At 36.6% G+C, this 23,350-nt stretch overlaps 1 protein-coding gene across 1 annotated transcript in view; it reads right to left on the bottom strand.

Moving 5' to 3' along the window:
- The window catches only part of DPH6 (diphthamine biosynthesis 6), a 188,686-nt gene that overhangs the window by 38,404 nt on the left and 126,932 nt on the right, over window positions 1-23,350 (bottom strand). Inside the window, exon 13 of the mRNA XM_010007704.1 lies at window positions 21,500-21,742. Within this exon, the coding sequence (XP_010006006.1) occupies window positions 21,500-21,742 (243 nt within the window). The remainder of the gene's footprint in view (window positions 1-21,499; window positions 21,743-23,350) is intronic.

Below are 23,350 nucleotides of genomic sequence, written 5' to 3'. Positions count from 1 at the left end.
ATAATGAATTTGTAGTAATTTCAACCCACATCAATTGTACTCATGTGCATTAATAGCATTACCTTTGAATCTTAACAAACCCAAGATAAGTTAATAAAATAATTATCTTGTCCCTGTATCGTTGCTATATATTCAATCCTTTTTTCATGTGAATACAAACAAAAACAACCTTAGAGCTTTAAACTAGGAAAAATACACTGTGGTGGGTTGATTCCATCCAGCAGCTAAGCACCACACAGCTGCTTCCTTATTCCTCCCCTCCTTGATGGCACAGGTGAGAAAACATGTGGATCAAGATAAAGATGGCTTATTAAGACCAAAGAAAGAAGAAAGGAGAAAGCCAAAGCAAGTGATGCAAAAGCTATTACTCAACAGCTTCCCACCTGCTGACTGATACCCAGCAAGACTGTGAGCAATGGCTATCCATCCTAAGACCCTTCCCCTTAGTTTTTATGGCTGAATATAATATTACATGGTATGGAATGTCCCTTTGGTTAGTTGAGGGCAGATGTCCCAGATGTGTACCCTCCCATCTTCTTGTGCATCCCTTGCCAACTTGCCGGCAGGGCAATGTGACAAAGGGAGAAGGCCTTGAGCCTGTGTAAGCACTGCTCAGCAATAATAAAAAATCCTGGTGCATTATCAGCACTGTTTTGGTCACAAATTCAAACCGTGGCACCACACAAGTTGCTATGAAGAAAGTTACTTCCATCCCAGCCAAAATCAGTACATACATCTAGGTTTGCTGTTACCTTATACTTAAATGCATATACTCACATAATCACTACAGTTGGGCGGGACCTCTAGAGATCACCTAGTTCAACTCTCCCACTGAAGTAGGATAACCTAGAGCACATGACACAAGACTGCATCCAGGCAGGTTTTGAATATCTCCAGAGATGTAGACTCCACAACCTTCCTGGGCAGCCTATTCCAGTGCCCCGTCATCCTCACTGTAAAGAAGTTTTTCCTCTTTTAAATAGAACTTCCTATGTTCCAACTCTTGTTGCCTCTCATTCTGACACTGGGAACTACTGAGAAGAGCCTGTCTCCATCTTCCTTGTGCCCACCCTTTAGATACTTGTATACTCATGCTCCTATTATGTATAAAATAAGGTCTATTTATGGAAAGCAATTCCATTTTAAGAAATATATACTCTCAAAAAATATGAATTTACATTAACTTATCAGGTCTCTGAACACATTTTTTTTTTTCCTGAATAACTGCTCAAATAGTGGAACACTTCAAATGCTTATTCTGGCCAGCAGATTTTTTTCTTTTTTCCTGATTTTTTTCCTCCATTTTTATGGCGAGACAATATACTAAGCATTTTTAATATTAGTTACTTACACCATCTTCTTTCTGTACACAGATAATATTTTTTAAAAAAACCAATTTGCTTACAGGGCAGTATATACTGGCAATATTGTCCATTGCCTGACCTCTGAAAGGAAAAATAATAACTAGGCAAACTTATCATTTTGCCTAAAGTCGATAAGACCATACAACTCCGTACCTTCAATTCACAAGCTCAATTTTCATCCAGTTCATCTAGTTGCTCTCAACTTTGAGAGGAAGAAATAATGACAGGTTACTGGCACTTTATTTCAACATTCACTCCCAGAGTTATTGACAAGCCTTTTGCACAGAATATCTTTGACGCTTGACCCTTGTGAGCTGTTTTCATGAAAAATGCACTTCTATATTAACAATAGTGGAGTCTAATTCTAAACCAAACATGTAGCAATTGCTTTAGCATTTCTGGTTTTGATATGGGAACAAAAATAGGGATAATTTGTCTCAAATTGCAGTCACTTCAGTCATAATAAAATCTCACTGAGTACTGTTTGCTTTCAGTATTTTCATTAGGCTAGCCAGGGCTATTATTAAGGTACCAACACATAAATGTTATATTAGCACTTAACAGGAGGAGCACAGTATTCTCCTCTAGGAGATGAATTCTAACCCTGTCAATATAATTCCACTCTGAGTGCTGTAAAACAGATTGAAAAGATGAAATGCTGGAGCTTTGCACTGAGAAAAAAAAGTCATGCTCATTGAGGCTTAAAGGCCACTTTGCTGGCCCAAGGTGCTGAGGTACTGTTTAGAAAAAAAATGTCTAAAGAAGCTCTCTCAGGTCACATCAAGCACTAAGAGACAAACTTCTCTACTTCCCTGTACTTGTCTTAGGCTGTTAAATCAATTACATGCTATTTCTTCTTGCCTTCAGCTGCCATTTAGAATCTGAAAATTAGGGCCAAAAGAAAGTATATTTCCAAATTTAACAAATGAGAATAATTTTTTTGTAAATTATTATTCATGGTGCATCTGCACAGTAGTCATAAACTTTAACTTTAGAGTTTGCACAAAGCACAAGTGATGAAGCAACTGGATACAAATAGTCCTTCAACAGCTGCTACAGAATCTTATAGAAACACTTCTAACAATGACTTCTCCTGACTTATTTGCAAGAATTTTTTTACATTTGTGCTCTACGTGGATGCTGCATTTATGAGTTACCTTTCAGAAATTTACAAGTGTCTTCAACAGCTAAATATCGTTATGGCAGTCTGCCTAGTAAATGAGGATGAATATATAAGGCTTGCAAAGAAATTCTATTCATACGATGCTGGAAAATGTAAGTAACTATTAGAGTGAAAATGAAGAATTATTTTGTGACTAAGTTGCTTTTTACGATTAATTCTTCACTCTTCTCAATGAGATTTAGCACTCTGGCAGACAGACTGTTTTTAGGATTCTTGCCCAAGGATACTGTTGCAAACCGTTCTATTACCAAGGTTTACGCCTGGTTCTTCTACACCTTTACAGTCTTGGGGGGGAAAAAACACAACAAAACAAAAGCAGAAAAGCATAAATATTGGCTTGTAATTCTTGAAATAATTCTCGGTAACTGCAAAAATTCCCATTATTGAGAGACAAGAAAGTTGGGGTAAATACAGTTGAACACAATGATTTCTTAAAGTATGCAAATTTTACAAATCTTTATAAATTTCATTAGGCTACAGGTGTGGCTGTCATCTAAAGGTATTTGCTCTTAAACACATCTTTTCAAGCTATCAGTATTCAAAAGATTTTGAGTTCGGAGGAGAGGGTCTGGCTGTTGAAGATTCCTATTTCCACTTGTTAGCTTTTCAACAGGATTTAACTCTTTCTAAGAACGAATACTGCAAGGTGGCTTTGCACTAGAAGTTCAAATGTCATAGGGGAAAATTAGCAGATATTAAAAGTTTATTGTCTGATTGTTGGGATAATATAAAGATGGATGCTAATTCCATGATACATTTTTACATTATCTGATTTAAAGAGGGATGGAAAAGGAAGCCAGGCCTCCTTCACTTTGCAGGAGACAGCCTCTGAAAACAGATGCCTGTAACAACGACTTCTTTCAGGAAAGGATGCAAACTGAATTGCCTCAGATTGTCTCAAATTGTCACACTAGAACAGTATTCTGATTCTACGATGGTATGAAACGGCAGAACCCAAAACTTTGGATGAAGATTTGATATGACAAGTGATTTAGCTCTAACTGAATCTCATATTAGACTGTTCTCAAAACATGATTCATGATATCCTCCCTCTGCTAACAGAATCATCCTCTACTCACAGTGGTTGAGAGCAGTTGAGAAAGCAAGTAAAACAGTGAATTCTTAGGAAAGGAGTAGAGAACAAAGTGGCTGACATGTCACCATAGAAAATCACAGTTCACCCAAACCTTGAGTAGGGTAGACAACTCTGGACTTTCCAACTGAAAAAGGACATGTTAGGCCCAGAATCTGTTCAGGACAGCAAGGATGACCTGCAGGGTCTGACTGGAAGCATTGTCCAGCCTTCTTAAGGAGAATATGACAGAGGTTTACAAAAGCATACATGACATGAGAAAGTTAGACAGGGATAAAAATTGATTTTGCACACTTCTCTTTCTGTACAAGAACTACGGATCATCAAATGATATTAGTAAGAGCATGGCTTCAAAAAGAACAATGGTGGGTGACACCTGAAGTTCCTTGGCGGAGAATGCTGTGGTTGCAAGAATTTTACAGGAATTCAAAAGGAGCCTGAACAAGTATTCAGAACACAGTGGGGATTACAAAAGAGACATTAAAATTCTTAGTTAATTCTTAATTTATACATTAGTTAATAATGTATAAATAATTAATTATTCATATAACTATTAACATTAATTCAATTATTTAGAGATGAATTTAAATAGTATGAGTTTGGGGAAACATTACAGTGGATATAAGCTTTTTCTGTGTTTACTATTCCCATCTGCTTAGGGCTACTGTCTGGAGTCTGTAGCAGAGCCTACATAATTATGACTATTCTTATATTCTTACATAAGAATTTATTTATATGCTGATAGTAGTGGTGTGTTTGGTGAAGAAAAAAACTGGGCTTTCTTGACTGGACCAGCTGAATTTTCACAACTCGTTCCTTCCAAAAACTAGTCCTTTCCAGTATTTCTGTAATTCTAAGGGAGTTTTCCGTGCATCTGTGATACATCAGGCTGATTTTATAGATGAATTGTGTACACTGAGTTAAGCAGAAGAATGCAGATAGCAGCTTTCAAGTGTTTCTTCATATACTCAGTCCCTACTTGCACTGATGGAGACAGCACAGATAACAAAACACAACAGGCAAACCCAGACAGTGTGAAGCAGGAGGTTTGTTTGCTTTAGGCACCTGCCACAGGAATGGGGATCTTAAGCCTTATACAGTGAAGCCACCCAGACAGTGTTTAAACCCTCTAATGAGGTTCTGCAATGAATGCTTAACTCAAATCTACAAAAGTATAAGGATGATTGGCTGGAAACAGAAGGGGTTGAAGGGCTTGTCTGAGAACTTACTGAAGACCACAGTACTACAATTATCAAATAACTTTCTATTCACGCATAGGCTGAAGCTGAAAAGGGAACTTGATGGAAACATTCCTTAACCAGCACTTCCATGAACATGTTTCAATAGAGAAATACAAGCCTTTTCGTATCGCAAGAAGGCATGTTAACAACAGAGGTTTTTTAAACTTGCAATTAACCTGTATCTCTACATTAAACTGCTATCCAAACTGCTGCGTGCATAATACTTTCCTGAGCTTTGCTCAGGTACAAGAAGTTTTCACATCAGTTCCTAGTATTGCAAGCCCTTGCATTTTGTATTACTTAGTTCTCAGCAAACGTTCACTAGATTTTCATTGTGCAGAATCAGGAGAGCTCCAGCACACTCTCACACTAATGAATGTCTAATGTATTCTCAATACTGGTACAAAGCAAACCTGAATCCAATGTAATGAGCACAGTTAAATGAAAAAAAACAACAAACTAACCACCTCACTTACAGTGTTGTTTGAAAAGTTCTAACCTAAAAAAAAAAAATTCCCTAGTAGTGTGTTTTTCATTAAAAAAAAAATAAATCAAATGCAGACCTATTAAAATTCCAGTGAAAACACAGGAATAATGAGAATAGCAAAAACCCATAGCTAATCCATTGCGTAAGTATTTAACTATTTTAATTAATATAACTGAAAAAGGCACACATTTCAGCTATTAACATTTATTATATAAATTTGTTTATTTTTACTCTCCTCTGTTTGTTCCAAATGAGAAATATTCCTTTTGTTGTGTGAGCAAGGACTAAGGTCTGCTTACCTCATAGCTGAATATGGAATTAGGCTATAAGAGATAGAGATGAATGCATAATTGCTATATTTGCAAAGAATTGACTTGGAGAACAAAAAGGAAGATACTGTGATGTTACTTTTAGAAGCTGAGTATGAAAACCTTCTATGGTATGCATTATTACACCATTAGAGCGGCAAGATTAATGTGCCTTTAAATAATACATTTAACATTTCTTTTACACTGCCTGCATTACACAGAGTGCATCAAACTCCTGAGATCCAGTTTAAGATTTGCTAGAGTCTCTCACAACAATAGCTTTATGACTTTAAAAAATAAAGATTCCACTAGGAAAACTGCATAAGAATAAGGATGTTAGTTCCTGAAGAAAGTAGGATAGAAGCAACGCTTATCAACATCCTAGTTTGTCTAATAAATAGGCCACATGCATTCCTGGTATAACACATTTGAATGAAAAGATTAATACTACAGTGTTTTAGAATAATAACATTGCTAGATATATTCTTTTTGCAAAGCTTACGAAAATAAGAAAGTCTACCATTTAGTGCTTCTTCCTCTACTCCACAATGTGTTGGGCAAAGGTGATGGTAGTTCGTTACCGTTGTGTCCTGTAGGAACTATTTTGTTCAATGTTAACTGTAAAACTGACCCTGTACCTATTTGGTGTTACTGAGTCAGGGAAAATTTTTAGAAAACAAGGTTTTCTTCATTTTTTGTGTCAGCAGCATCTGATTGCACATTTTGCAGAATAATTTATTTTCTGTGCAGTTTTTTTAAAATAACAGAAACATAAACAAGAGAAAGAAGAGACGGGGGAACAAATATAGGTATAACATTTACAGGCAGTACTATTCCTAAGGGTACTTTTAATCAGTTTTTGTAATTAAAATGAACTTCAAACTAATGCAATCTCTTATTATGATGATTATAATTCCTCACGCTGGCATTTGGGAAAAAAATCCAAATTAAATAATTCTGGAAAATTCTGCATGTAGCTATAGTAGTGATGCAAAATTAATATTTAGATACAAAATGGTCAGCAAATAATATATCAAGCACAATAGCTTAACTTTTCCCAGAGGGGCATTTTACAGGTGAGTAAAATGAGCATACCTCAAGTTATATTAGTTAAAGTATAGGAAATCTGAAATCTATACAATATATTGCTGGCTCGTCAAGGGGATGGATTAAAATTTTATGGTACTCAACCACGTATGACAGAAGTGACTACCACAAAAATTAACTAACATCACTCTTAGGGCCCAAATCCTGCAAAAAATCTAGCATAAATTTGATTTTATAAGTTGAGACAGCTTTTTGGTGCATAAAGGATATGCTTGAAAAAAAACTTCCACGAGGAATGGCTCTGTAAGTGAATGTAAACATTATATAAAAAAGATATGCAAGTATGGAAATGCATTAAAATTGAAATTTCGAGTTCACAGAAAATCAGATCAATAATTATACATGATCTATAGCATATATTACTCAAACAGAATAATTTAGCAACTTGCTATTCTTTTACCATGATTGTCCACAGAGGTAAGAATTGGTATAATTTTTTGTCACTTAGGTGTGATAGACAGAAGGGCTTAGCTGAAATTAAAGACATAACCTTACAAGCTCTCTTTTGATTATATTTAGTACATAAGGATATAATTTGCTTGATAATTTTGTTTCTCTTTTCTATTGCTGGATCTCTATATGTTCATCCTTTCATTTTGGAAACTAAGAAGCTCTGTGACGCGATCAAAACCAGAGCAATTAGGATCACATTTCCACAAAGACAAAGCTTTGAGAGAGTCTCTAAAACAAATACACAATTGAAAGCCTAAGACTGTATGCAGAGTCTGTAATAACTAGGCTAGTACTTCTGCTTTCTGAACTTACCAACCTTGAAGTTTTCTTGAAAAGCAAGCTCAAATAATTACTTGTTAGGATAAATTGAAATAAAAATAGAAAATGCAAACTGGCCCGCTGAAAGAAAGTCAAACACTTCTGCATGCACAGTAATGGAGAAGAATCTCCCATTTAAGACTGAGATTTTCATTTTTGCTTGATTTATCAGGTAAGCGTAACAATCTTGTTCTATCCCATTATCTAAAAGCACAGCCTTAATAGCCCAATGGATTCAGAGTTTTCAACTATCAACTGGATTTTATACATTTCAATCTTTTCAAAATACATTTCATAATTCTATGTGACTATTATGCTACCATCAGAGGAAAAAAAAAGATTTTAAAATGTGCGATAATCAGTTATGGGAAGCATGTGATAATATCAAATGGAAAATATATAATACCATTTCCTTCCCATTTTTAGATGGTTATAAACCTCAGCTACAGCACTGATTATTCAGAGGAAAGCACGTTGAAAGGGCTGCAATGAATGTGTCTGGACTGAGAATCTTAGAAGTGCAGAACTACTAGCATGGCTGTCAAAGGGGCATAATGCCTAAAATTCAAAATTAGACAATTAATATTAGCTTTAAAAATGGAAATGACTGCTTGAAGGAGACTTCCCCTTTTACTAGGCCCTTAATTATTCCCCATGATACATAAGACAGATCAAATCTAACTTTTGCTTATTCTGGTTGTTTCTAGCTGTTTTTTTGTTTGCTTGTTTTGGGTTTTTTTGTTTGTTTGTTTTTGGGGGGTGGTGTTTTAGGTTTTTTTGGTTCTTTCTTGTGTTTTTGTTTTCTGAAGGAATTCTTCATGGCTTCAGCAGAACATTTCAGTAAGCAACTGCTCTGAGAAAATATGAATACCTATATTTTTTTCCCTAAGTCAAAAGGGCTAGGAAGGGATTTTTACTTTTGTTAAGTGGATACAAGCCTTTTGTTTGTTTGGCTTATTCTGCAGAAGTAGTAACACTACCATGTGTACTTGCCAACCTGATAAACACCATTTGTACCTCATGGGAAGCTGAGCTTCTTGGTTCTCGTCCTGTGGTGTAACATGTTTTAAACTCTTGAGGTTTGATGTATTTTCATTTAAGTATACTCACAGGGCTCAGGATAGGAATTTCTGGGTGAAATGCAATGGTCTGTGATCTACAGTTCAGACTAAATGATCTAATGGTGCCTTCTGGCTGTACAAGCTACTCAAGCTCTGAAAACTGTTTTACCCACTGCTTACACTCAGGCTTTCTACCAGCTCTGCAGGGCCTGAACTCTTAAAACCCACACTGAGAAGGCAACCATGTCACTCATTATGGCCTCCAATATCCCTTGCTGATAGTTTTAAATTTTTAAACAGCCCTACCTGTCGCGCTCCCTTTTATGTGTTCTCATAGTTACAGATATAATTTTGGAAGCAAAATATCTAAACATTAAGCATAATAAAAATGAAACAGGTTAAAGCTTATTAGCAGTAGGGGGCAGATGCAGCAAAATTCTGCCAGGTTCCCTACATTTCCTCCACAGCAGGGACTTTCTGTCAAGCTGTGAGTTAGTTCTATAGAATAATGCATGCTGCTAGTACTGCAATTGTACCTTCTATTCCTTGTTATTGTACAAAAATTCACTTTGATTTTTATTTCTTCCTTCGTAATAATAATACTTAAAGCAGTTCCTGCAGAGCTAAATGCAAATTCAAGCACTGCAAGCTAGATGCTCAAAAGGGCATGAAAATGTAAAACTGGTAAGAAAATAATTACATATTGAAAAGCTGTTTTATTTGCTTTAAAAATATTAACTTTCTCTCAACAAACTAAAGGTTCCTGAGCCAAGAGATAACTAGTTAATGACTGAAGTTAAGATTCCTTGAAATATCTCTCAAACATACATCATTCAATATTTCAGTTACAATGTGGAAAAAAGATAACTATTTAAGGAACAAAGTCATAAATTGAGAGCAATATAAACTGAAAGCAAATGAAGTCTGCTACATGAAACGTGATCACAGACTGTCACTCTGAGGGTTTTATTCATGTGTACTGTCAAAAATAAGCACTTTGAAAAGTGAGTTAAACGGAATTAAAGATATTCAAGATGGAAAGATTCCACTTCAAAATCATTTGAGAGTGTGTACCCAAATGGGACAGAAAATGAGAAAAGTTAATGGTCAAAATCTACTTTGTGGGCATTAAAGATAACTGATTTTATGATTTAGAATTTAGATTTCAGATACTGATTGCAAAGACATCTTCTCAAAAAGTCTGCTTTCTTTCTGAACTTTGACCTTGAATTCTGGAATTAACTTTCAAACAAATGTCTGCTTCTACCTCACATATTCTAACTATGATCACCTGTTGACCTGTACACATACAGCACCATTAGCTACTGTTGTTAAACCTGTAATTAAATTTTTGAGTATGCAATGAAGGAAACTGTGATGTTGCTGGAGGCAGAAGGAAAACAATTTAAAAATTCCAGTGGTGCTATAAAACTTTTATTAATTGCAGGGTCTCCTTTATTAAGATAGCTGCCTTTAATCATAACTTGAAATACAGATGTACAATTAAAAATTAATTTCAATGCGTCACTTTTTAGTAAAGATTTTTAGTGGAAAAGACACATATTCACATTCCCTCATTTTAAGTATATGAGTGTTTTTGGGGTAAATGTGGGTTTTTTTCAGCCGTGTAGTCAGTTACTTTGATTTTTTAACATGGTATGACTGCAAAGCAAGATCAATTAAATGGAATATAACAGGTCTATTGGTACTGTACATGTCCTTTCTTTTAAGTCAAACTGCTCTTGTTGGTCAATAAGGAACTACATACAGTTTGGAAATACAGGACAGGTTTTCCCTCAGATCAATATTAGAGAAATAAAAATCAGGTGATGACAGTCAGTCAGTTTCTTACAGCCCACCGTGGTGGGTTGCCCCGAGCTGGTAGGTAACTCCCCGAGTTGCTCACTCACACCCCCCACAGCAGGATGGGGGAAGGACTCAGGAGGGCAAAAGCGAGAAAAAATCAGGGGTGGACATAAAGATAGTTTAATAACAAAAGGAAAGAGGAAAAGTTCACAACCTCCCTACTAGCAGACTGATGCCCAGTGTCTGAGCAATGGCTACTTTAGAAAAAAATCACCCCTGCTCCCAGGTTCATAGTCCAGCATGAATTTATTTGGCATGTAATACCTCTTCGGTTCATTTGGGTCAGCTGTCTCAGCTGCTTCCCTTCACAGCCTGTTGCTGAACCTCAGCCTGCATCCTGGGTGTGGGCAGAGTTGTAAAAAGAGAAAGCCTTGATTCTGTGCAGGTGCTCTTTAGCAGCAGCCAACACCGATTTGCTATCAACATGGTCTTAGTCACAAATCCAAAACACAGCACTGCAGGAGCTGCTGTAAAGAAAATTAACTGTACTCCAGCCAGACTCACTACATCCACTCTTGAGAGGAATTTCACAATAACCTAAACATTGTAAACCAAGTTTGAGCTGAACATGTAACTGTTCTCAGCAGTCACTGGAATGAGACACACAGAAAGCAAACTTGTTCTCCTGAAGATGAAGATACATCTCTCAGATATGAAGTAAATAATAGGATCTTAACTCTTAGTTCCTGAAGACAGGTGAGTCCATGTACAGCAGATTAGAATAGAAAGTTTTCAACAAACAGCCTTTAAGTGACATGTACTAATATATATGCTTATTAAAAGTTCCTATATGAGGAAAAAATACAAATATATATTCAGGGATAGGTATGTAATGTGTATCCAACTAGATCCATATATATGTATATGAAGACGAAAGGAAAGACAAAAATCTCTACACCTATGTATCTTCCCCATGTAATTTCCCAAAACATGCACAAAGACTATGAGACTATGTATTGCTGAACAGATATCTACAACTCCACACAAACATTTATTTGACAAACTATGACAAAACTTTCCCCAAAATACTGACTTAATTAGAAATTATTGACAATTAGCATTTTCATCAGTTAACAGATTTTCTTCTTTTAGACTCACTTGCATCTTTATTGAGATATATGAAGAAGTAACTACCTTGCCAGTTACAGCAGTTGGCCAGGATGTTTCCACAAAGGTGCTTATAAGCAAGATGCATAAAGACATGCGTAATATTAACACTGAATAACGCCCAAAAGAAAATCAAAATTATATTTCAAGTGTTACTAGCCATGTTAATTGTATTACAACTAAAGGACTGACAAGAACTAAAAACATGTATCAGATCAGCTGTAAGTATTTTTACTTTTCATCCACGAAGCTGAATAAATACAGAGAGGAAGCCAAAACTGATTATTCACTGCTGAGCTGGCATGCATGCTACTGGGTATTGACTGGGCAGTATTGTTCATTTTTGCTATGCAAAAACTTAAAGGAGTTTCAAAATTATTATACCTCACTTTCATGCTGTCTTAAGTACTTCTTTGAAAGTGGAGTACAGGGAAGGATAAATAATTATTGGTTTACTTTGACTTTCAGGAGTAATGAAATTCAAGATATATTACTAATTTCAAAGCCCATGTGAAACCCTTCAGAGAAGAGGAGGAGGAAGAAGAAATTAAACTGTTGTTATGATCACCATACAGAATGACAGATAAGGATGATCAGCTACTGAAATTTAGTAGGATCCTTGGATCATCAGTAAAGAAGTACTTCCACTGGAAGAAAGAAGATATTTCCTGAGGTTTTTTTTGTTGGTGGTCATTCAAGTTTTTTGTGGTATGAGATCATAACTGTCTCTGAGTATAAGAAAGATTCTTGTACAGTTTCAAAAGGAAACTATGATATTTTGAGTTCTAATTTTGACTGAAGCTTGATGAGAGAGAAGACCAGGTATGAATTTTGATAGTTAATTGTGGAGTTTCTCTTCAATGGTAATTTGTTGAAGTTATTTGTGGTGACCCCAGACAGCTAAGCATCCACACAGCCACTCTCTGGCCCCTGGACTACGAAAAGATGGGAGAGACAACAAGGAGAGCAAAAATGAGAGAACTCTTGGGTCAACATGAAGACAGTTTAATAAGCAAAGAGAATAAAACTTGTGACAATAAGACAATTATTCACCACCTCCTACCAGAGACCAATGTCCAGTCAGCCTCTGGGGAACAGCCTCCTTGGAAGACAAAACTCCCCAGTTTATATCGCTAAGGATGATGTTATTCGGCACGGGATATCCCTCTTGCCCATTCCAAGTCTACTCACTGAGAGTGCTGAGTGGGAAAACCAGAAAGCCTTAAACTGTACAAAATTAGCCTGTTACCGACACTGTTCTAGTCAGAAATCTGAAACACAGCACCATCAGGGCTTCTAAGAAGAAAGTTAACTCCATGCCAGACAGACCCAGCACACCTGGCAATAGCTGCGTTTCTTTCCAGCAACAGGAATGTTTTTCCAGGTCCCACATAACCATGACGCAGAGGATATTCGCCATAGACTTAAGGGGAGGACTGTCAGTACAGACATGTAACTAGTTTCTGAAATCTGAGTTTTCTGATTCTTATTGAGCTCACACTGATGAAACATGTTAAAATATCCACCCTGGAAAAGACCAAGATCTAGAATAGCTATTTAGTGCTTAACATCAAGCTACTTGTTGGAAGAACTGACTTGGAAGGAACATCTATGGTGTCTGAAAGAGATTAACCTGCTACCTGGTTTTAGGAAGGACCAATTGGTCATAAAACTATGTATGTAGGTTGTGGTGGTAATCTGGCTCTTCTTTCACTCCGTCAGCAGGATTAACTCATCTAAAGAAGAACAAAGAACTTCTGAAGCTGATGATTTCCGTTAAATTCTGTCCTTTGTTGTGGGGATTTAAAATGCGCTACATGTAATTAGGCCTACAGTTTAATAGGGAAGTTTCCTGACAGAAAACAGGACCTTGATCACTTTTCAACCAAAATGGCATTCCCTCTCTATAGAGGGACCAATAACAGGTATCAGTCTCAGGGTTGAAATCCTGTTGATGGCTTTCACAGTCATCACACAGAAGACTTTGGACCAGAGGTTCTGGCCTAAGCTAACAGTGGATTAGCACAAAAGTGAGAGGCTCAAAACAGAATTAATATTTTCAGCAAAAGAGATGAAGAATCACTCAGAAAAAATCTTATAAGGGAACTACTGCAGGGGAAAATCACTCAGGTTGGATGAACCAGGCTGTTTATAACCCTGAATAACTTGACATGCATTTCTTCACTATGTCTAACTGAAAAACAATGTTCAAATGCATTTATATATTACCTGTAAATGGCAAATAAGCTAGTGTAAACCAGTTCATGGAAACCAGAGTTATGCTGACTTACAGCAGCTGAGGATTCACACAAGAAATTATCTCCTTATTTTCTATTGTTCAAATTTTATGTTTCCATTCTACAAGTTAAATTCATGTATACTACTTTGAACATAATGCAGTAATTATTTTTATGTATATATTTGATTTCTAATAATGGCTTTAGTTAAATTCATGTAGATTGCTTCATTGTTCTTTTTGTTGCCTTTATCCCTTTTAAATATTAAGAAACCATTAATGTTACAAACAGATTATAATAATCTTCTTTTAAAAAAAATGTGAAAGTGGCAAGTCTTTCACCTCCCATTGTGGCCCAGTGTCAAAAGGCAGAATATCTTCGAGGACCTCTGGAGTTCCACTATCTGCATTTGACCTGTGTCAAATATTCTCATTATGGTAGCTTCAAATGAATACAAAAGCTTTGTTCAATCCAAACACAGGGGAAATGAAATACACTAAGTTCAAGATGAAAGACTCACTACAACTGTGCTATTTTAATGCACTGTGTGTTCTTAACATGGGCAATAAAAGAAGCCTGGTTTAATATATCAAACTGTGGAACATTCAAAATAGCACCTAGTAGCAAAATAGATGTTGTACACCTGATGAGACAAAAAAAACAACAAACCAAACAAAACCATGTATTTTTTACTTATTAAATTTTTTAAAGGCATAGGTACTGGGCTTGTGGCAATGTTTTTTCAAAAATATTTAGTTTTCTGCTCGTAATATGACTGATTTTATTAATTAACCTGTGCAATATTTTACTGCAAGGTAAATGTAGCAGGATTCTAACCGATCATTTATACCTTTATAGACAGTGCAACGTTCGTGCACCTGGAATCATGACAGTCCAACAGAGGTACTAGGTGTGACCATACTATTAATGCCAAACTGGGTATCAATAAGATTCTAAGCCCAGATGCCCCTAGCCCCTCTGATATCTGAGGACAAGCTGGAACACAAGGGGGTTTATCTACTGTCAAATTACTTTGCCCCTTAGCACACCTTCTCACTGAAGTCTGTTATTTTTTTTTTTTAATATTCCTTTTAAGTTTTATGGTAATTTTCTCCATAGGTAAAAGGGATCTTAAATCCCTGTCCAATTCTCTGCAGCATGAAAAACCTTTGACTACCACTATCTGAGCATAAGCTACTCCTGTTCTACTTAGGAAGAAGTGTCAGAGAATGCATGACTTTTAGTTAAATTCATCAACAGTTTGTATACTTTAAGTGCTACAGGCATATCTGAACAATGTAACAGGCTGCTGTGTTACAGATGCATGATGCTATTCTAAATGACTGCCATGAAAACATAATAATTACTCCAGAAAACCAATGCAAGTAGCTAGAGAGCTTCTAGTTCAGGAGTTAGCTTGTTTATAATGTGGAACCTCTACACTGTTTGGTAGGCAAAGCACAAAGGACAAAGACTAATATCACTACCACATAGGCTAATACCACTGGTATTTAGGAACGTGGAAGATGTGATGCAGGGGCCCCTTAGAATGGGCCCAGTGCCCCTAGATGAATGCACTTAGATATTTCTTGAAAACCCTAGTGCAGTCTCATTTACATCTTTTGACATCTAAACAGTTTGTAAATCTGGCCCCAAAGGTTTAAATTTAAACACTTAAAGTTGACACCAAGTTATCCAAGTGCTGAAATAAGCAAGAAACCCATTCACAATATATATCCGATAAAACACTGCAAATCTTTTTTTTCCATCACTTCTGCACCACAAGCTATTAAGACATGAAATTCAACTGTAGCACTCTGCTGGATTTGAAACAATCATGGGATCACAGCCACTCATCCCAAATGCTTACCATAAAAAAGAAAGAAAGAAAAAAAAAACACAACAAAAAAAACCAAAACACCAAAAACAAAAAACAAACCTTCTGTCAGAAGGTGGGCTGGAGAACTTTCAAACTTTTAGTACATTTGCTCAGGAATTTACTGGAGGGAGAGGTCTAGACAACTAATGTCCAAAGGTAAGCTGTGTGATAAAAGCCAAAAGACACATTTTCATGCCATAGGGAGTATTTAATCAGGTAGATTTTTCATTACTGAAAATGGAAAATACAGTGGGATTTGCCTAACAGAATAACTCAGAGTGGAATTATCTGGAACAGTATAATTGGGAGAAAAAAATAGGATATATAAAATGAATTCCTGAGGCAAAAGATATAGGCTAATAGTCTTAGGATTATCAATGTATCTTGCAATTATATTAAATATTATCTCTATGCAACCATCTCTTCTACTCTTAATAAAATACATTATTTCACAACTTCATCCAGCTTTTCAAAATCTTCCTTCACTAACATTTTGGGTTCACTTACAAAGACGGGCACTCCTAAACTTTCTGTTGGTAATGAAACACTGTATATGAAATGTACTGAAGTATTTCCTTATACATTTTTCTTTCAGTAACAGAGGTAACATTCCAGATCGTTTCGCAAAATCTGCCTTAGAGATTTGCATGTGCCATCAAATCAAAGTAAGAACTGAAACTTGTTTTTATCATTCAGTTATGTTTATCAAGAATTGTTTTTCAAAAGCAGCAAATGGCCTTCAGGTTTTTCTGTAAGTTATTGTGCCATTAACTCACAGAAATAAATAAATAAATTAATAGTACTTTATAATGGAATATACTTTGAAAAGCAACAGCCCAAACCAGTATCTATTACATGGTTTATCTATATCTATATATCTTACCAGCCCACATATACCAAATCCTGCTGGGGATTAGCAAGGTGTAAAAAGAATAAAACACAGCAGTTAAACAAGCTGGAATGCCTGAAAGCTTGAGACAGTACAGCATGTTTCTTCTTTATATTGGAGAATAATGAAAGCAAAAAGCAGGCATTCAGAAGTAGAAAAATAAAAGTAATCATGATCTTGCCCATCTCAATTAGCCTAGTGGAGTCTGTCATACAGACAGAAGTACAATCCACCACTTGAAATACTCTAACAAAGTACTACAGGGGTTGTTCTGCATGAAAAGCCCAAGTGGGAGTACTGTCTAAACAGTACAGCTCAACTAGTACTGAATAAAGTGTGTATACAAAGTAAAATTAATACAATTTTGCAGGCACAGTCACTGTTATATCATTATACAATAATTATTTGGAATATTTCCATCTATCAATAATGCCATCTGTCCCACCCAATACAAATGGACTACAACCCATCTGGCTTATTTTTTTCTATTGATTACTCTGCTGAATGAGTTAGCAAAACTGCTTATAAAATCATCATATTACTTGACACTGTCATTAAAGGATGTGAAGTAAAGAAAAACACAAGATGAGACTTAATTGGAAAACTGTCAGTTCTTCTTCCAGAAAGTTTTAGCAATGCTATAAGCTGCTTTTTTTTTTTTTTTTTTTTTTTGGTACTTCAGAAACAACAAAAAAACCACCAAACAAAGAAAAGAAAATAAAGACCCAAAACTATAAATGCAAACTACTGGATTAGGCAGAAACTATTCTACCACACAATTGTTACTATTTCCAACTAGTTATCTTTGAGAGGTTCCTTAAATCTACCTTCTCAAAGAGTGTCAGAATGTCCCAAAGTGTGCCTGGGAATCACAAAGAAACTGTGGAAGGAGTGTAACTTAAAAATGGGGTGAGCGGAAGCCGCTGACGGCTGGCACTTGTATTTGTTAATTCAAATTATTCTTCCTAGGTTTTGGCTTTGATTAATAGTTTGCATAATTGTCTTTATGCCATTTTTGCAGCCTCTGTTTTTAGTTTTGTTTTTAATTACTGCTTCCCTCAAGTAGACTTTAATTTCTATAACTGCAGCTTGTTTTTTCTTTTGATTTTAACTGCTACTTCCCTTAATTATATTTTAATTTCTCTGACAACCTCTACTTAACAACAATGTAGCCTTATCAATCCACAGCACTTAAACGCTTACCTTGGCTCACTCAGTCTAGATCTTAGTTCCCATAATAAATACCCTTTTAGTTTTAACAAAGGAAATCTCTCTTCTATACATTCAAAATATTTATCCAGAGATCTTTTCATTAGCCCAGTGGTTGAGTTTTGTTTTTTTTCTGAGTGAGATCTTGGGGCTGCTTTCTTATCCTTCCGTCCCTCTGATTTTTCCTTTCTACTACAACCTTCCATCCCTCCACCAGATTTCTCCTTCCTCTGTCACCCTGAATAGCTTCTCCAATTAAACTGCAGTTCAAATGGACATAGGAAGGAACAAGAAAGAGGGATGGGCCTGGATTCTAATTTTGGAAACACAACCCTTGATGGCTGTGGATAACTGGAGCAGAGAGAGGCAATGCTCGAGATTATACTGAAGGGGTGGGGCTGCAGAGAATGGTGCTAGGAGCATAGATACTGAGCTGCCATCTGGAATACGGGAAATCAGGATGACAGCAGAGGAAAGGACGGTGTTGGAAGCAAGGCATGATGCTGGAATAAGGAAGGGGCCAGAGGCTGGGTGACTGAAACAAGTCAGATTGCTAGGGGGACCAGCCTGCTTACTGTTACTATTTTCTCCCTCTCTTACAGTCCCCTGTCATCCTTGATGCTCACTAGAGCAACTCCTCTGATTATCAGTGAAACATCTGGGTAATTCTGAAACATACTCAATTTATCTTTCTCTTCATAATACAAGAAGTTCCTAAAAGACAGTTGTCACTGTCCATAATACACCAAGAACTCCTCTAAGGTCCATGTAAGTGTGTCCTACCCTGCAACCTTATCTCAAAGGAAGCTTTGATCAACTCTGTGCTCACATCCTGCTCTTAGAAGTAAACCTTTTGTGTTACATAAACACATTCAGAGAACAATTCTCACACTTCTCTCTATATTATGTTCTGTTTGGTCAAATTTATTTGTGTCCTAAACCACTTCAACAATCCCTTTTGTGCTTTAAAAACTACTGACACCAAATATGTAGAAATATTCAAACTGGGTTTTTAAATAATATTATTTATGTATACTATATTTCAGGAAATCAAGAGGACTTTAAAATTTTTTGGTGCTCTGAAAAAAACTTTTGGACGGTATGACGCAAATGATTTAGCCACTGTGTTAAAGTCAATACCTCAATCTTAATATACCTTTGCTTTGTTACGAAATAATGAACATTCAACAAACAAGAGTCTAAAATCCATCTTTAAAACATAATTTGTTCTATGGTTTATAATGCCTAATTTACAGGAAATGAGTTCTGAGCTGCATTATTTTGTTTGCAGAAACAAACTCCTTTTTCCATGGATAACAGAAACTGAACAATTTCAACTGAGACACCATTTGTTCTTATTAAGTAATCTGTAGGTTGCTATTGATTCAGGCCTTTGGCCACTGCTTGAAATACAGTTCAAGAATAACAAAATACTTTTGGTTTGGCTGAATTAGTTTAATAGCAGAAACTAGACCATTATTTCATGTAATGTCATGATTCAGAACTGCTTGCAGTAGTTATGGGATACCAAAAAATAAATGAAACCACACAAGTATGGGATATGCTACTTGGACTTCTAAATACAGATGCCTTCAAAGTAAAGCTACTGTATCTGACTTCCAGACACAAAGGCAGCATCATAGAGCATCCAATGGGCAGCTCCAAAGAAAATTTTTCATGAGACGTAAAAGCTACATTTCCTGTTTTCAACTATTCTATGAAATAACTGAGGGAGAATTACAACTGTTGTACAGTTTATCAGTAACTTTACAGAGTTCTTCCAAATGTGAAACTTAATTGAGTATTTTCCTTACTCTGACAGGAAAGGAACAATTCTAAAACCTGCTGGAAAGTGCTTGTCCTTCAATACAAAATCTATTTCTATTAACAGGACAATTGTATTTTCAGGGCAGGACAATTCCTCCCTCTGGTTCCTTGTAACAGAAGTGTGTGACACATCTTTATCTCCGCTTTGCTGTGTATACAAAACCTTACTAATAAAAAAAGTATGCAGAAGCGGAGGAAAAATTCAGTTCCTCTATCTGAACCTCCTATTGACATTGAGAAATTTATAGGGAAATTGAAATATCTGGCTACTACTAACATCTCATTCCTAATGATATTTTAATTCTTTCCAAAGCATTTTTTTATCATGTTGTGGCACACATTACTTCACCTGCTAATGTTTTATTGCTCTTTCTGATACTGTCATTAATTAATACGATCAGATAAGCACATCATAAGACTGATGAACACCCTCTAGGATTGCTTAATGCTCCTCTAGGGTGGTTTTTTTCTTAAACATTTCTGAAAACTATTAGGTGGCTAACTCTTCATAGATTTATGTGTAGGCAGCAATAAATTTTTAAGCTATAGCTTGAACAATTCAAAACTGACATGGGCCAGAATATCTGGGGATATCCCAAACAGTCTCAGAATATCCCTAAAGCAAGAAAGCTCATCAATATTTTTCAGGTAGCTAAGAAATTACTGCCTAGTCATCTCAGTATGTGAAAGAAATAAAAGACTTAATAAAAAGTGGCTGGTATGTGTAATAACTACAGAAGACCTAAAAGTTTCTAGCTGGGAAAAGCAAAAGTTTTAAACTGGCAAACACCACCAATCTGTCGTCATATCCTATCTATTACAAATAAGAAAGCATGTAGGCATTATGGTCATGGTATATGTCACAATCACATAGCAAAAAACTGGATTGAATTAAAAAAAAAATCTCAATTTCATTCAGATTCAACACACTTGGTCTTGGTGGAGTAATAAACACTATTTAAGAGGGTCTTTCATTAATAAGTCAAAGTTGAATGTGTAAGCTTCTAAGTAAAGCACAGGACAAGTACCTAGAACCAAGACTGAAAGTGAAGGCAAATACAAGAAAATTTTGAGGTATATTTTCCCTTATTTTATGGCAGTATTAACATATGCTGTGTTTTCCAGCCATGTATTTCCCTGAGAAACTGTAATAATTATGTTATATTAAATTATATGGCAATTATGTGGTTACTTTTTAAACTTATTTGTGGAAGTTATGTTTTATTTACAAGATTTGTGGCCATTATCTTTTTATTGCTTGCAGGGTGTTCTGTGGCTGTTTAAGAAAAATGGTACATAAATAATTTAGATTATTATGGCATTGTTATAAATCACTGTGCAAATTATACTGTTAGAGATAATCTATGGTCAATCAATAGTCAAGCACGCCCTGATCTGGTCTTAAAAGTTCAGGAGAACAATAAGCAATAATGAGCAGTAAAAGCTGCTAAACTCAGTTGTCATGACAATATTGGCTGTAAGAAAAAAGTGGGGAAAAAATGCTCAACAGAACCACCCACAAAAAGTTGAAGTAGAATGTCCAGTTCCTATTATGTAAATATGTATGGGCAGAGGTAATTCAAATAAGGTATTATTCACATTTTTGTTGGGAGGAATTGACTGCTCCAAAAGAGTTCTTTAACATGTTGTTTTGGGGAATTAAGACCAAGTTAGTGATGAATATAACTTTCTATTAAGCAATTTTCTTTCTCAGTTGTGCACAACCACTTAGGAGCCAGAACACAGCAGCTCAATCAAACCTTATTATATCAGCTTTGCTTGAACCCCTCTGAAACATTCTGAGAAAGACAGTACAATACTTAGAACAAAAAAGACAACCCAGAAAGAAGGAAATGGATAACCCAGCTACCTTTTTACATTCTTGTAATTTCTTCCGCCATACAGAGCGAGCAATAGGAATGTGCTTCCTGTCAGTTACATAGCAGCTGGCTGTGATGACGTGGTGGAGCACAGTCTTCTGGCTCATAGCTTGAAGAATTCGCTCAACATGTCGAATGGAAACTATGGCCTCAGTCTGTATGCCACCACTAACAAGCTGCATCGTACAAGGTACTAGAGCAATCTGTCCAGAACAGTAGAGCACATCTCCAACCTAGAGGAAAATAAAAATAAGTAAATAAGATTCTAGGAGTGTACGGAAGACAATGGAAGGACTTTTTTTTCCAGAGAGTTTCTTCCAATAGTACTGTCCTTTGCCATCACTTGCCACAAATGGAGGAAATATGACAGTTTAACTAGATTCTTTTTGATAGGGATTTAACTGCAATATAAAAACACAGCACTGCAATAAAATTTAACCTAGCAGTTAATACAGGTATGTTGTGTCAAAAAAATAATATCTGATGTTACTGACTGTTACAGCTGCTGGATCAGACTGATGCCCCAATCACAGAATCACAGAATATTAGTGGTTGGAAGGGACCTCTGAAGATCATCTAGTCCAACCCCCCTGCCAGAGCAGGATCACCTAGAGCACATCACACAGGAACGCGTCCAGGCGGGTTTTGAATGTCTCCAGCGAAGAAGACTCCACAACCTCTCTGGGCAGCCTGTTCCAGTGCTCTGTCACTCTCACAGTAAAGAAGCTTTTTCTGACCTTGACGTGGAACCTCCTATGTTCCAGTTTGCAGCCACTTCCCCTTGTCCTGTCACTAGACATCACTGAAAAAAGCCTGGCTCTGTCCTTCTGACACTCGCCCTTAACGTATTTGTAAACATTGATAAGATCACCCCTCAGTCTCCTTTTCTCCAAGCTAAAGAGACCCAGCTCCCTCAGCCTTTCCTCATAAGGGAGATGTTCCACTCCCTTCATCATCTTTGTGGCTCTGCGCTGGACTCTTCCAAGCAGTTCCCTGTTCTTCTTGAAATGAGGGGCCCAGAACTGGACACAGTATTCCAGATGCGGCCTCACCAAGGCAGAATAGAGGGGGAGGAGAACCTCCTTTGACCTACTAACCTTTTCTAATACACCCCAGGATGACATTGGCCTTCTTCGCTACAAGGGCACATTGCTGGCTCATGGTCATCTTCCTGTCCACCAGGACTCCCAGGTCCCTTTCACCTACACTGCTCTCCAGCAGGTCAGCCCCTAGCCTGTACATGGGGTTTTTCTTCCCCAGATGCAAGACTCTATACTTGCCCTTGTTGAATTTCACAGGTTTCTCCCTGCCCAACTCTCCAGCCTGTCTAGGTCTTGATGAATGGCAGCACAGCCTTCTGGTGTGTCAGCCACTCCTCTCAGTTTAGTGTCATCAGCAAACTTGCTGACAGTGCACTCTGGTCCCTCATCCAGGTCATTGAATGGTGCCAACCTCTGAGGGACTCCACTAGTCACAGACCTCCAACTAGATTCTGCCCCAATGCCCAAAACTCTCTGACTTCTTCCTTTCAAGCAGTTCATGATCCACCTCACTACCTGATCATCAAGACCACACTTCTTCAGTTTATCTATGAGGATGCTGTGGGAGACAATGTCAAATGCTTTACTGAAATCAAGACAAACCACATCTACTGCCCTACCATCATCTATCCACCTAGTTACTTCCTCATAGAAGGCTATAGGGTTGGTCAAACTTGACCTTCCCTTGGGAAAACCATGTTGACTGCAATATGGCTAAATATATTCTTACCTTCTTTTTTTGAGTGATGATGCACACTATCCTTGGTTCAGTGCTATTTTTTTTAACTTCTAAATCTTAAT

Source organism: Chaetura pelagica, unplaced genomic scaffold, assembly GCF_000747805.2.
Source record: "Chaetura pelagica isolate M959 unplaced genomic scaffold, ChaPel_1.0 scaffold70, whole genome shotgun sequence".
NCBI lineage: Eukaryota > Metazoa > Chordata > Aves > Apodiformes > Apodidae > Chaetura > Chaetura pelagica.
Note: the sequence above shows the minus strand (reverse complement) of the source record. Positions and strands in the feature narration are given on the sequence as shown.